Source organism: Thalassophryne amazonica, chromosome 3, assembly GCF_902500255.1.
Source record: "Thalassophryne amazonica chromosome 3, fThaAma1.1, whole genome shotgun sequence".
Lineage (NCBI taxonomy): Eukaryota > Metazoa > Chordata > Actinopteri > Batrachoidiformes > Batrachoididae > Thalassophryne > Thalassophryne amazonica.
The window spans coordinates 87,053,132-87,067,558 of record NC_047105.1 but is presented as its reverse complement, the minus strand read 5'-3'; the positions used below and the strand labels follow the sequence as shown (position 1 = coordinate 87,067,558).

Below are 14,427 nucleotides of genomic sequence, written 5' to 3'. Positions count from 1 at the left end.
TATGTACACGTGATTACTTTGTTTGATTTTATTATTAAAAAATTTGAAAAAAAAAATGTTTCCATCTTGTCATTATGGGGTATTGTGTGTATAATTTTGAGGGGAAAAATGAATTTCATCTATTCTGGAATAAGGCTGTAACATAAAAAAATGTGGAAAAAATGAACCACTGTGAATACTTCCTGGATAGGCTGTATATATTTTCCTCTTCATGACACATTTTTGGACAGATACAACTAATATTCCAGTGTGATATATATATATATAGTCCAGAAAAATATGGTACTACTGCTGGTCAACTGTAGCACCCTGGCCCAAGTTTACTGGACAAGAAAGGCAGACACTGATTCAACAACAGTAGATAACAATAAGAATACAACTAGTGGGTAAACAGTTCTTACAAAAGTTGAAAAATATCACTAGCAATACACATTACAAGTAATCAGAAAATGCAATAAGGTGTGCGTAATTACACTACGCAATTTGAAGTAGTCATCAAAGGTGTGTACACACTCAGAGGGATCGACTGCTAACAATCTTTTAATAACTAAATAATAATAATAACTGATTCACAGGGACTAAGTGACTGTCAATGACAACCTACTGCCTCTTTAACATGACAAGTAAAAAAAGAGAACATAGGTGGTGTTGCTTACATTAGTCCTGTTGCCAAAGGCTGCGTAGAAAGGTTGTCTCTGAGCATTAAACAGGTCTTTGATGTCATTGAGGCAAGCCACTTTAAACACCTCTGGCTTCTTCTCGATAACCTCTCTGTATATAAAGAGACACAAGATTTTGCCTCCTTGCATGCACTTACATACTGATACAATTAAGTCACTAAATCTTCATATTTAATTACGTCTTTGAGAATGAGTAGTTGAGGTATACATGATAATTTTGTGTACTGACTTTCACATTTCAACAAGTTTTTTTTTTTTTTTTTTTTTTTTTCAGAAAAATGCTTTGGGGACATGTATGGTTTGTGGTTATAACCAAAGTAGACTCAGGCACTATATATGTATACACAAATCTACACATGCAGTAACAATAAGATCACAACAAGCTATTTAAAATCCAAGTTAATTAACCAGATACTTATCCAACAAACACAATCACAGTGATTTTTCTTAACACAGATGTGACGATAAGCAGTGTAGTGTCAGAGTTGGACTTGAGCTGCATAGTAGTTTTTGAGGTGTGTGTACTTGTTACCTGTGCAATGCTGAAAACAGGCTGCTGGGAGCCAGCAGTACAGGACCTTTAGGGAGGACGGTGCCTCTGTCATTGACCCACTGCAGGTAATTCTTAGTGATGCCTGCCATACCAATTGCCCGTGCAGAACAATAAAGAAATTTATAGCCATTCCTGCAAGAACAGAAGTAACTATGTATTAATCATTTCACTTCATTTAATTATTTGGCATGGACGGCAACAGTAACAAAGGAGCTGCAACATACAATTATGCACAAGTACCACATATTTAGTGTTTACAGCTAAATACTCATTTACAACACTTGTCCACTACTGTTATTTCTGGTGTTCTGCAAAAATATGAATCTAGTTTACAGCGGACTTCATGCACATCTATCCAACTAAAAACATGCAAAAAACCTCCAGGTGGACTTCAACATGGATCAGATTTTTAGTTTGGATTCTACATTATTTTTAATCAATCCTGGACTCATTAGACATGCACAGTGGTTGTTTTTGGTCCTGTGTGTCTGTCGATGTGTGAACACCTTGGTGGAATGTTTGACAATCAGCCAAAACTCAAGTAAAGGCGACAGGCCAAGGTCAGATTTTGGCCTAATACTTGTATGTACAACATATTCAGGATGGCTATTGTGGGCAATTGGGAAACAGTACACCTGTAGTTACTATTAAACATGAATATGAAGTCATATAAGAGTTCAGAGTTTTTTGTCATGTGCGCAGTAAAAAGAGGCCGTTATAACGCACAATGAAATTCTTACTCTGTTCATTCTGCGTAGAAAATCTGTATGTAGAAAGTTCACAACAGATGATTAAAAACACATTATAAAATACACATTATTAGGCTGAAGAATGTATGATATACACTATTTAAAGGATGTAGGTTTAGAGGATGTGCGGATGTTGGCAATTTTGTGCAACATTGTGTAGTTTAGCAGCATTTCCTGCTGTGCAGGAGTTGTAAGGTGCATAAATAGAGCTATTATAATAAATACTTAGAGCCTGATAGTAATAAAGGAGAAGAATGACAGTGAAATAACAGCCACTGAAGTGGTAGAGTGGTCAGTGTGTAAGAGAGCTATTGAGAAGCCAAACAGCCTGTGGGAAGAAGCTGTTCACCAGTCTAGTAGTCCTGGACTTCAGACTCCTGTAGCGTCTGGCTGATGGTAGGAGTGTGAAGAGTGAGTGTTGGGTGTGTACACACATATATACATATAAATACATATACACACATATACATTATATATACATATATATATATGACCTTTCTATCAGTCATATGACTTTTGACTGAGTACCCTTGAAAAATGAAACTCAACATTGTAACTCTTTATCTCAAACAGTTTGGAGCCAAGACAGAATGATCATAGTGGAATAGTTCTGTTTTAGTCAAGGAAAAAGTGGTTACATTTTTTACAGAACTGATCAAATGCCAAGACCACACAGAACCATATATTATGCTATCACTGTCTCACAAATAATTAAATTTGCATTAATCTGTGTCAAAGATGGAAGGCACAATAGGACCAAAGTATGATCTGGATCTGATCTGGACTACAGATTTTGTGTTCATTTAAATTTAACAATGAAAACCCCATTTAATATTTTACATTATATCTGAATCAAACATGCCACAATCACTCTCATAATTGAAAGTGAGGTGCAGAATGGCACTTAATATTGCCTGACAGCGTTTGATCCGGCTCTACTCTGGATTGTGGATTTTGTGGACATTTGAATTTAATATTGAAAAGCCTATTTGGTGTACATTTTACATTATATCTCAATCAAAAGTGCCTCAATCACTCTCATTTGTGACAATGAGGTGCAAACAGGCACTCTCAATGAATAGACTAAATTTGATCCGCATCTGATCCGTATTGACACTGAAAAGCTATTTTGATCCATATTTTGCATTATATTTTAGCTTATAAAAAGGCGCTGCTAACAGGACTTTGACCTTGAAAATTTTTTCCAATGTAAAAATTGGTGAAATTGGTAACTAATGTTGGCGGAGCACAGTGCTCTTAGTCATGTCTAAAACCGCAACCACCTTTGGACAAACAATACATGAGGTTAAAAAAGGCTTTGTTGTTCTTTGTTAAAAGTATAATGCCTTTGAGTTTTTTTTTAAAGATTTAAGTTATTGAAAAGAACTGACACATTATAATTTCATTTATTCACCTTTAAACAGGGGATTCATAATATGACATTGCCAGTATGATCAAATATGATTGCATTGTCTTGAAAAAAATTTATAAATAGTTCCCCATAAGGGGAAAATTTCAGAAGAACAGACAGCCTTGAACTACTTACAGTATCAACCCATACTGTCTAGGACAGCAATCATAGAAACGTCATAGATCACATGAGGGCTTCATCCTCTGACTGATTACTTGAACAAAATAATCCAACATGGCGGAAAACACTCCGAAGCAACTTATTTCTGTATAAATCTAATATATTTCTTAAATATTTTGTAAAAGTTAGGGAGAAATAAACACTTCTAAATCTAAAAAATGCTCTTTTTTTTTTAAACCACAGAACACATCTGAAGTAATTTGCAAGGTATCTGTCAAATGTTAGCATGTATGTCCTGTGTACATCCATGCATGCGCACACGCACGTCCTCCTGCAGACAGTGTTAAAAGGAAAATAAAATATTCATTATAGAATTCCTCCCAGGTAAATATGTTAACTTTACTAAAATGAGCAGTAGTTTTGCAACACGTTTCAAAATACACCAACATTATAATGCTGAGATTTCAGCAGAAACTAAAATTTTGTCAGTTTTGTGAAATTTGAAAAGCTGTACAGCTTTAGTATTTGCCAATATAAAATGAAGTTTCAGTTAAAAAAAGAAGGTAGAACACAAACAAGCAAAATGTTTTCTACAATATAATGTTTTAGCCATTTAAAAGTAACCCCTTTCCTTATTATATCACTCATTTATCTATAAAGCAAAAAGCATCTGTGTGAGTGCGAGTATGTGGCTCACATTATTACACTATTTGTCAGATCTGCCTCAGCTTTCGGATATGGCTTGTGCATAGCATGATGATGTGCATCCTTTATTATGAAAAGTTTGGGAATTAAGTTTCAAAACCTTTATTTTGAAACCTTTAGTTTGATTAACATTGTAACATTTGTACTTCCAAGATGGCGTGGCTCATTGATGTTACTGGTAGCAAAGTTAAACAACATGAGATAGTTCATGTTGCTTGCACCATTTCACAATACAATATTTAATGCCGCATCCCAGCAAATACTTTTACTGTGAAATGCATGCTCTCAGTGTTCCTTGCGACTGAGTTTAACTCGACAACACCGAGGAGACGTTAGCTAAAATCCATTTTTTGCTAACGCAAACAAATTTCCCACTATTTGTATAATGTTTTCATTATGTTTCAAGTACATAAGCTGAATAATTTTACAATTTTGAAGAAAAAGAAGCTGCTAAAGAGAAAAAAGCTTGATGAGTTTCTGTAACTGTAGATACAACAATTGTAAAATTACTGATGTGACTTTTGATATTATAAATATTTGAAACAAAAGTGTTTTTGTGTTCACCCTGTATAATATATCAAGCAAAACAGACCAGAATGACATAAAAAGTGCTTATTATCAACTCAATCTTTTATGAAGTATTTTGGGATTTATTTTCAAAAATTTTATTTTGATATTTTGAAAAAGGTTTTTTTGGACCCACCCCCAACACACACACACAAATAATGTCTGTATCCTTGCACTAATTTTCTTCAATCTTCAACACTTAATTCAGTAACCAATATTGTGTTTCATTTGAATTTAAGAAAGCATGGAATTAGTTTATGGTTATCTTTACAAAACACACTAAGGAATGTTACCATACTCTATCGCCAACTCCTACCAAATTAGATAGGTAATGATAATAACGTGCAGTTAATCATCAAAAAAGTAAAATAACTTCCTACGGGCACTGCACTAGTTCCAATAACTTGCAAAAAGTACTTTGACATACTGGTGTATTCTGTGGTAGAGTTTGGCAATGCCTTGGTGTGTCCAGTCTTTGCCAAACTGAGGTAGGATATGACCAAGTGCATCAGACCTGCAGGAAACAAAGTGACAGAAAGGCTGTTACAGTAGACTTTACATTTGATCTGTGGTTTCAAAAGGCAGCTCTATATTGGAGAAATAAAACTGCATGTTACTTAGTGATTGTGCCATCTATGTCTGATATGATTATGCGGTCATCCCAGTTCCACAGGTAAATGGCAGCCTCACAACGACAGGTGCCTTGGTACTGTGTGGTCACACTGAACACCACTTTGTTGGCTCCTTCCCGCAGGTTTAGATGCTCCTGGTTGCAGAGCAGAAATGGGCATGCACAAGTGGACAAAACAACAGAGAAATTGAATATCCATTTAAAAAAACAACAGCTTAAACACTTTCTTTAGTTTGGATATCTACGTCTCTTACGATCTGCTCTGAGGTCAGACGAAGTGATTTGCGGTACATCTGACTGATACACTGAGCAGCATTAAAGGCTTCTGCTGATAGGTTGGATTCAGCAATGGATTGTTGGCCATGTTCTGCTACCTCATCACTGTTGATGTCATCCAAAGTGTTTCTGAAAAAGAAAAACAAAAAAAAAAACAAAAACAAAAGCCCATGGCAGATCTGTAATGTGGTGGATGTGGCAACACATGGGACCAGCACAAACTCTCAGATCTGACTTGACTTGATTAAATGGTGAGCGGCTCTCTATTGCATCAAAATAAACAGATTTTGGCTTGGCTCTCGATGGTTTATCATTATTACCATTATGTTAACAAACACCTGTCATGAGAATGATAAGACATTATGCAATAATGTTAAAGTAATCAAGGAAAAGGTTTTGTCACCCTATAATGGTGCAAAATAAAATACTTTGATGTGAGCTTCATCAACTGCATCAGTTTTTGCTTTCAACAACATATGAAAAAAATACAAAACACTAGTGAACTATACCGGCGCCTGCAATACTCCAAGATTAACACAAATGACATCTGACAAATTCATTACTATTTTTCACAGCAGGAATAAGAATGGCCAAAACCAAGTTGTCAGCTGATAATTTAGTGGCAATGGCCAATTATGAAGTCTAATATTTTCATTCACTTTCTGTTCTGAAATATTCACTTACATTTAATTAATGCTGAAATTGTCATTGTTTTCAATACTTTTGTCCTTTTCATCATTTATGTTCTCTAGCAGCTCTAGATGATGACTTTTTAAAAACAAAATATGAGAAAATGTACATTTTTATTGCTAAATGAACTTATAATGAAATTAAAAAATATGAACAATTATTTTATAACTTTTTAAATATAACTTTTATAATTATTCAGTAACTCTGCATCAGCCACACAACAAATCTGTCTAAAAAAGAAACTACTCTTCAACTACATGTCACATACTGTAAATAAGTAGCAAGAAATCTGCAGGAATCATCACTTCCAAATCAGATGCAAAATGTAGTTCATGAGCATATTCTAGGGATGTCCCGATCAGGTATTTTTTGCACCTGATCTGAGTCATTTAATGGTGAGTATGTGCTGATACCATGAAGTACAATGCAAGTACACTGAAGTCAATCCGATGCATGTTGACAATTTAATAGCTCTGCCATGCATTGAGAAGGGAGGAAAAACACCCTCCAATTCAAACTGCATCTTAATGTTTCATTTATTCATTATTAAAATAAATTTTTTATGATTTTTATGACAATCAACTCCACTTACTGCAGGATTATAGTCATAAAATTTTCCAATATGATCAATCAAAAAATTTTGATCACTTCAATTGGTTTGGGACATCAGGACAGTTTGTTGTCATCAGGATATCTCACAAGGACATGAATAGACTTCAATAAAATATATTGGAGAGGATGGCCTCATGTCAGGAAAGAGCAGATGAAATTTTGGTTCAGATCTTGATTAATGAGTGGATTGTCCATTTGTTTGTTCAGGTTTGATCTCTGAATCTGAATCATTTGATCCTGGACTTGTCTTTGATCTCTGATCCCAATTCATTTGATCATGTAATCAAAATTGTGAATATTTGCTACTGAGCTTGCGCATAAACTGGACACGATGTATACCAGACTTTTTCCACGTGTCTGCAAGGCAGGACCATTGATCTGAATTAATTTGGATTAGTGGGTAGGATTAATGTATTTATCCTGAAAGGGTTATGAATAAAATTATTCTTCCCTTCTCACAAGACAATATAGACATTGTCATCTTTTTGGAAACAAATTTGAAGTTATAAACTAAGATCAGCATTGCTCCATTTCTTCTCCCCTCAATTTTCTATGGCTTATCCAGGTCCGGATCATGTTGAGAGTAGACCAAACAGTTCATCCCACACTTCCCTACCCTCAGCCAAATTCTCAACACTTCCTGGGGGATTCCAAGGCATTCCTAACCATGAAATTTTTTGGCTATTTTTCATTCACTGATACTAACTTAATACAACATTTAAGAATTTTATTTTAACGTTTTATGTAAAACACTGGACATCTTGTTTTCATTTTTCATTCAGGACCCAAAAGTTACTTGTTTTCATTGCTTAAGTTATTTTTAAAATGTAAAGCAAGTATTTATTTTTTGTTTTTTGGCTGATCCAAAAGATAATCCTTCACTTAAAATCCATATCTAATCCAAGCTGTGGCATTTGTGATCTGTGATATCCCTACATCTCACCATGAAAGAAATAAAAGGATCTCAAAAGAGATGTAAACAGAAGACTCTTCCGCCTCGGTGGATGTACTGTATCTGTTCTCTAGTCGTTTTATGTGTGAGCGCATACTTACTTTAGTGTGGAAGCTGCATGTTCTAGTGACTTCTCCTTTTCCTGTGATGAGTGCTTCTGCTGAAATATTACACACTATCAACTAAAAAGCAACAATCATAGCTGCAGTCACTTCTGCTTGATAACATGACATACAATCAAACACCTTTTTCTGTCTTAATCTCTCATCTTCTTCAATCACACAAACCCTTATTTCTCTTTTGTCATACACAAAGAAAATCACACCAAGTCTAGCAAATAAAAATGCTCCCCTGACAGCCTTCTCAACATTGTGAGTAGCTTGACTGCCACACATTTTTTGTCTTGCTGCTGGTAAGTAAACAAAAATAAATGAGGAAAAAGTAAGACTAACTAGGCTTCTACCTGGTTTTTCATGTCTCGTCTTCTCCAAGAGAACCACCAGCGTCCAGACTTTTTTGGCATTTTATCCTTCACCAGCTTTTCGACAGCACTCTATATAGTACAAACAAACTGTATTTTCCATGAGTCTTTACTTTTATTTTGTGATTAATTATTGCTTTCCATTCAGGTTCTTCGTAATATAACGTGTTAATATGCATCTCTGTGGTCAGAGTATATGTGCATCAGGAACCTGCCATGCAAGGAGTACGTGATTACTGCATCCTTTGTAAAGCAAACACATTGTGCTGGACTTTAAATTAAGTTTTTGTTGGTCTCTTCTGCAAGTGCTTTCTGATGACTTGTGATAGCTATCCACCAACACTCACTGCACCTGACCACACCTCATTTGTTGACCAACACAATCATGGGTTCAGAGATTAATGCAATACCACTTGCAATTTAACAGATGTGGGTGCTGGATATGAAAATCACAACTGCATTAAGTGGAAAGTACAATTGATGCTTGTGTTACACTGTGCACTCCTTTGCGCCAGGCCTTAAAGTGCTCATACGCTCTCGTATGTAAAACCAAGCAAATTGGGAATATAAATGTCAAGATATGTAAGGCCTTGCTGATTTATTTTTCCAACCAAAATTTGTTAAAAATACTGAGGTTCCAATGTATGGATTCTTATATACCGTGGGTAGATTCTTCTGGAAAGCTGCCATTGACAAGACCATTGGAGCAGCCACAGCCCAGTTATAGTAACTGTGAAAGATAAAGATAGCTGATAAGTAATCATCAACATTAATTTACATGGGATATATATCTGAGCAACGTGAAGAAACCTTTTACTTTAAATAATACACAGTTTGTATTGTTTGTGCGTCTGTGTTGCAGTCTGTGCCTTTTCTTTATGGGTTTGTGTCCAGTCAAACATCCAGTCACTGACTTCCCCTAGTGACAGTTCCTAGTGTTGTCTGTGTCCATGTCCATATGAGCTGTTATGTTTGTATCACTATCTGTGTTCATAACTGTCTTTGGTTATTTTTGTTACCGTCTGCAATTTAGTTTCCTTTATTATGGTGTCTTATTCCTGGGGTTAGTCTGATCATGGTTTTTGTTTCTTTATCAATTGTAGTTTGTCTTCCTGTGTTATTTTGGTGATCTGATTGTTCTTGTTGAGTTAAATTCTTCCTGTGTTTTCTTCCCCAGCTGCAGTCTGATTATAATTTCCCACACCTGTAATTCATTTGTTCATTAGTTTGTGTATTTATACAGTGAGGAAAATAAGTATTTGAACACCCTGCGATTTTGCACATTCTCCCACTTAGAAATCATGGAGGTGTCTGAAATTTCCGTCTTAGGTGCATGTCCACTGTGAGAGACATAATCTAACAAAAAAAATCTGAAAATCACAATGTATGATTTTTTAATAATGTATTTGTATGTTACTGCTGCAAATAAGTATTTGAACCAACCAGCAAGAATTCTGGCTCACACGGACATGTTAATGTTTCTTTAAGAAGCCCTCTTATTCTGCACTCTTTACCTGTATTAATTGCACCTGTTTGAACTTGTTACCTGTATAAAAGACACCTGTTCACACACTCAAACAATCACACTCCAACCTGTCCACCATAGCCAAGACCAAAGAGCTGTCTAAGGACACCAGGGACAAAACTGTAGACCTGCAAAAGGCTGGGATGGACTACAGGACAACAGGCAAGCAGCTTGGTAGAAGACAACAACTGTTATGATTATTTATTAGAAAGTGGAAGAAAAACAAGATGACTGTCAATCTCCCTCGGTCTGGGATTTCATGCAAGATCTCACCTTGTGGGGTAAGGATGATTTTGAGAAAGCTCAGAACTACACAGGAGGACCTGGTCAATGACCTGAAGAGAGCTGGGACCACAGTCACAAAGATTACATTAGTAACACACGATGCTGTCATGGTTTAAAATCCTGCAGGGCAGCAAGGTCCCCCTGCTCAAGCCAGCACATGTCCAGGCCCGTTTGAAGTTCACCAGTGACCATCTGGATGATCCAAGGAGGCATGGGAGAAGGTCATGTGGTCAGATGAGACCAGAATAGAGCTTTTTGGAATCAATTCCACTTACCATGTTTAGAGGATGAGAACAACCCCAAGAAAACCATCCCAACCGTGAAGCATGGGGGTGGAAACATCATACTCTGGGGGTGCTCTTCTGCAAAGGGGACAGGATGACTGCACCGTATTGAAGGGAGGATGGATGGGGTCATGTATTGCGAGATTTTGGCCAACAACCTCCTTCCCTCAGTAAGAGCATTGAAGATGGGTCATGGCTGGGTCTTCCAGCATGACAATGACCCCAAACACACAGCTAGGGCAACTAAGGAGGGGCTCCGTAAGAAGCATTTCAAGGTCCTGGAGTGGCCTGGCCAGTCTCCAGACCGGAACTCAATAGAAAATCTTTGGAGGGAGCTGAAACTCCAAACTTGAAAGATCAAGAGAAGATCTGTATGGAGGAGTGGACCAAAATCCCTGCTGCAGTGTGTGAAAACCTGGTGAAAAACTACAGGAAACGTTTGACCTCTGTAATTGCAAACAAAGGCGGGTACCAAATATTAACATTGATTTTCACAGGTGTTCAACTACTTATTTGCAGCAGTAACATACAAATAAATTATATATATATATATATATATATATATATATATAAAAATCATACATTGTGATTTCTGGATTTTTTATTTATTTATTTTTTTTTAGATTATGTCTCTCACAGTGGACATGCACCGAAGATGAAAATTTCAGACCCCTCCATGATTTCTAAGTGGGAGAACATGCCAAATTCAAATACTTATTTTCCTCACTGTATATCCAGACTGGAACATTTAAAGCATCAGGTGCATCTGTCTAATTCTCAAACAGCAGAATGCAGCAGAAAGTAGTAAGTCTGTGTACTAAACATAAACATTACTAAACATAAACATTAGCTTGGGGTATTTTTAAGAACTGCTAGTTGTTCATGCAACTGAATTCCTTCTAAATATCAAAATCAGAAAAAAAAACATGGTAATGGTAACTCTCACCACATCTTTTCTTTCCCCCTCAAGGTGCTTTACTTAAATTTGTAAGCCCTCTTCTTTAAGATGCCTAGACTGATGAAGGTAGAGTGAATTTCTCTCACCGAGCTGTTAATAGTGGCCTCTTCCAAAATGCTATTTACTTACATTACATGTTTGGTTGCATCTCTGAGTTTATTCTGACATTTCTAAACATAACAGTTTGTAAATTTTACTTGGAGTTGATACAGATGACAAGACTTGGATCTTCAATGATTCCTGGATTGTTGACAAAATCCTGATATGTCACAATGTGCTCCATAAAGTTTTCTGTATAGAGAGCACAAATATAACTGACTTTTTCAAATATCTCATTGAGGTGCTCTGCCTTGTTAAAACACATCTGACCCCACTTACCCTTGGTAATTTGGCTGGCATCACCCTCACGCCTACAGAGGGACATGCTAACATCCATGCTGTAGGTGGCGGAATCTGACAAGTACTCTGTGCCACTGTCCATGGCCGCGCTACCCACTGATTGTGGGGACTGGCTCCCTGATCCCTGCTCTGCCCCTCGATAAGATGCTCCCTCTGTATCACTGCAGAGACAACACACATTTTTACCATTTAACCAACCAACTTTATTTGTTAAATGCTTTAAAACAACCACAGTGGACCAAAGCGCTGTACAGAAGAATAAATAAAATCATTGTAAAAGACATAACAATTCATAAATGCATAAAACATAAAATTTTAAACAAAATAGGGAATGAGGTCTTGCCCGAAGTGAAGGAGTTCAATTACCTCGGGGTCTTGTTCACGAGTGAGGGGACAATGGGGCATGAGTTTGGCCGGAGAATCAGCGCAGCAGGGGTGGTGTTGCATTCCGTCTACCGTACTGTTGTGACAAAAAGGGAGCTGGGCCAAAAGGCGAATCGCTCGATCCGCTAGTCAATCTTCATTCCTACTCTCACCTACGGTCATGAGGGTTGGGTCACGACCAAAAGAACTAGATCGTGGGTACAATCGCCGGAAATGGGTTTCCTCAGGAGGGCGGCTGGTGTCTCCCATAAACATAAGGTGAGACGTTCAGTCATCCGTGGGGAGTTCGGAGTAGAGCCACTGCTCCTTCATGTTGAGAGGAGCCAGCTGAGGTGGTTCAGGCATGTGATAAGGATGCCCCCTGGGCGCTTCCCTTGGGAGGTGTTCCAGGCACGGAGACCCCGGGGAAGACCCAGGACTAGGTGGAGAGATTATATCTCCACACTGGCCTGGGAACGCCTCGGTATACCCCAGTCAGAGGTGGTTAATGTGGCACAGGAAATGGAACTTTGGGGTCGCCTGCTGGAGCTGTTGCCCCGCGACCTGGCTCCAGATAAACGGTTGAAGATGAGTGAGTGACTGAGTAAACAAAATACAACTAAAATAATTAAAAGCCATAAAACATGAACAAAAATAACAACCATACAATAAAAAATAATAAGATAAAATCAAATAAATGAATTTACTTCCATATTTGCTCCATTAGACAGCAAATGTTTACGTTCAATACTTCCAGTTACCAATCATCTCATATAAATGTGTCAGAACAAATATTTTCAGTAAGCTGATATAGGTCACCACATGGCTTATAAGCAGATAGTTTGGAGCCAAAAATGTTTCACAGACACTGTGATGATCCTAAAGTAGCACCATTCAAAGGAGCTGAGTGCTACACCCCAAACCCATCAGAGGTGTGGCCCTACCACAGTTTCTTTGGGAATGTGGCAGAGTATCTTTGTGACATATGGCACGGAAGTGTAAAATGAGCTGATCTGGCTGAAATTTTGCTTAAAGCAGTGGAGCTTCTAAATATAGATTTAAGGAACTGTGGGACTCCGTGGATGTTCAACAAAAAACTTCAGCCATATTATGTGTAAAATGTAGATAAGCAATAATTTAGCACAATACACACTTTTAAATTATGTAACTGTCTGCACTCAATTATGACATTGTCATACAGGAATACATCATACTACTGCATACTGTGTTTTGTTATCTATCTGGTATATATCAAAAGGAACAAACAATCTCTTCAGAATGTGCAAAATAGTGACAGAAAGATAAATACCACAATGACTGCATCATGTTAAAGAATACCCCCCCCCCATTGCAATTAAAGGTCATGGGGCTGCGAGCTGGAGCCTAACCCAGCAGTCACAGGGCAAGAAGTGGAGTACACCCTGGACAGGCCACCAGCCTATCGCAAAGCCAACACACACACACACACACACACACACACACACACACACACACACACACACACACACACACACACACACACACACACACACACACACACACACACACACACACACACACACACACACACACACACACACACACACACACACACACACACACACACACGGTCAATTTAAAGTTGCCAGTTCAACTAAACTACTTGTGTCTGGAAGTGGGAATAAGCCAGAAGAGGGAACTAGGAGGGAATAACACCTCTTGTTGATGAAACATTTCTTTCAAATATTGTTTCTCTCTGCCACACTACATCCCACCCACACAAACACAGGGAGAAGATGCAAACTCCACACAGAAATGACAATGTCAGAAGTGAATCTGGGACATCTTACTGTGAGGTAACAGTACTAATCACTAAACCACTACGCTGCTCCTGATCAGCCTATTCCATTGGAAACTAGAAGTGCTCAGATTGCAAGGCAATGCCACACCCATATTTCAATGTATCAGAAATGAAGATAAAATATTACATGGGCTTTAAAATGTCAATTTCATGGACAATAAAATAGCTGAACTCATTTCTATAAAATTTGCCATGGGCCCGAGAAATCCTTCCCATTTATAAATAACAATGCACCTGCCATATTTGATCATAATCAGAGTACCAGTGTCGCAGACCGAATGGTCCCCTGCTAAAAATTGATCTGCCTGCCTTCACTGCACATGCGTCATTTGGGACCACAGCAGGT

General features: G+C 37.6%; 1 protein-coding gene across 3 annotated transcripts in view; it reads right to left on the bottom strand.

The window, feature by feature from the left end:
- LOC117507217 (phosphatidate phosphatase LPIN2-like) overlaps window positions 1-14,427 on the bottom strand; it is a 56,902-nt gene that overhangs the window by 8,178 nt on the left and 34,297 nt on the right. For 2 of the 3 annotated variants that reach the window (XM_034167038.1, XM_034167035.1), the window contains exons 9-18: window positions 11,858-12,039; window positions 11,677-11,770; window positions 9,088-9,157; window positions 8,410-8,499; window positions 8,048-8,106; window positions 5,671-5,821; window positions 5,403-5,551; window positions 5,213-5,299; window positions 1,213-1,365; window positions 657-771 (exon numbers count right to left, since the gene is read on the bottom strand). In XM_034167038.1, coding sequence (XP_034022929.1) covers window positions 657-771; window positions 1,213-1,365; window positions 5,213-5,299; window positions 5,403-5,551; window positions 5,671-5,821; window positions 8,048-8,106; window positions 8,410-8,499; window positions 9,088-9,157; window positions 11,677-11,770; window positions 11,858-12,039 — 1,150 coding nt within the window. The remainder of the gene's footprint in view (window positions 1-656; window positions 772-1,212; window positions 1,366-5,212; window positions 5,300-5,402; window positions 5,552-5,670; window positions 5,822-8,047; window positions 8,107-8,409; window positions 8,500-9,087; window positions 9,158-11,676; window positions 11,771-11,857; window positions 12,040-14,427) is intronic. The other variant, XM_034167037.1, reaches the window with a different exon arrangement.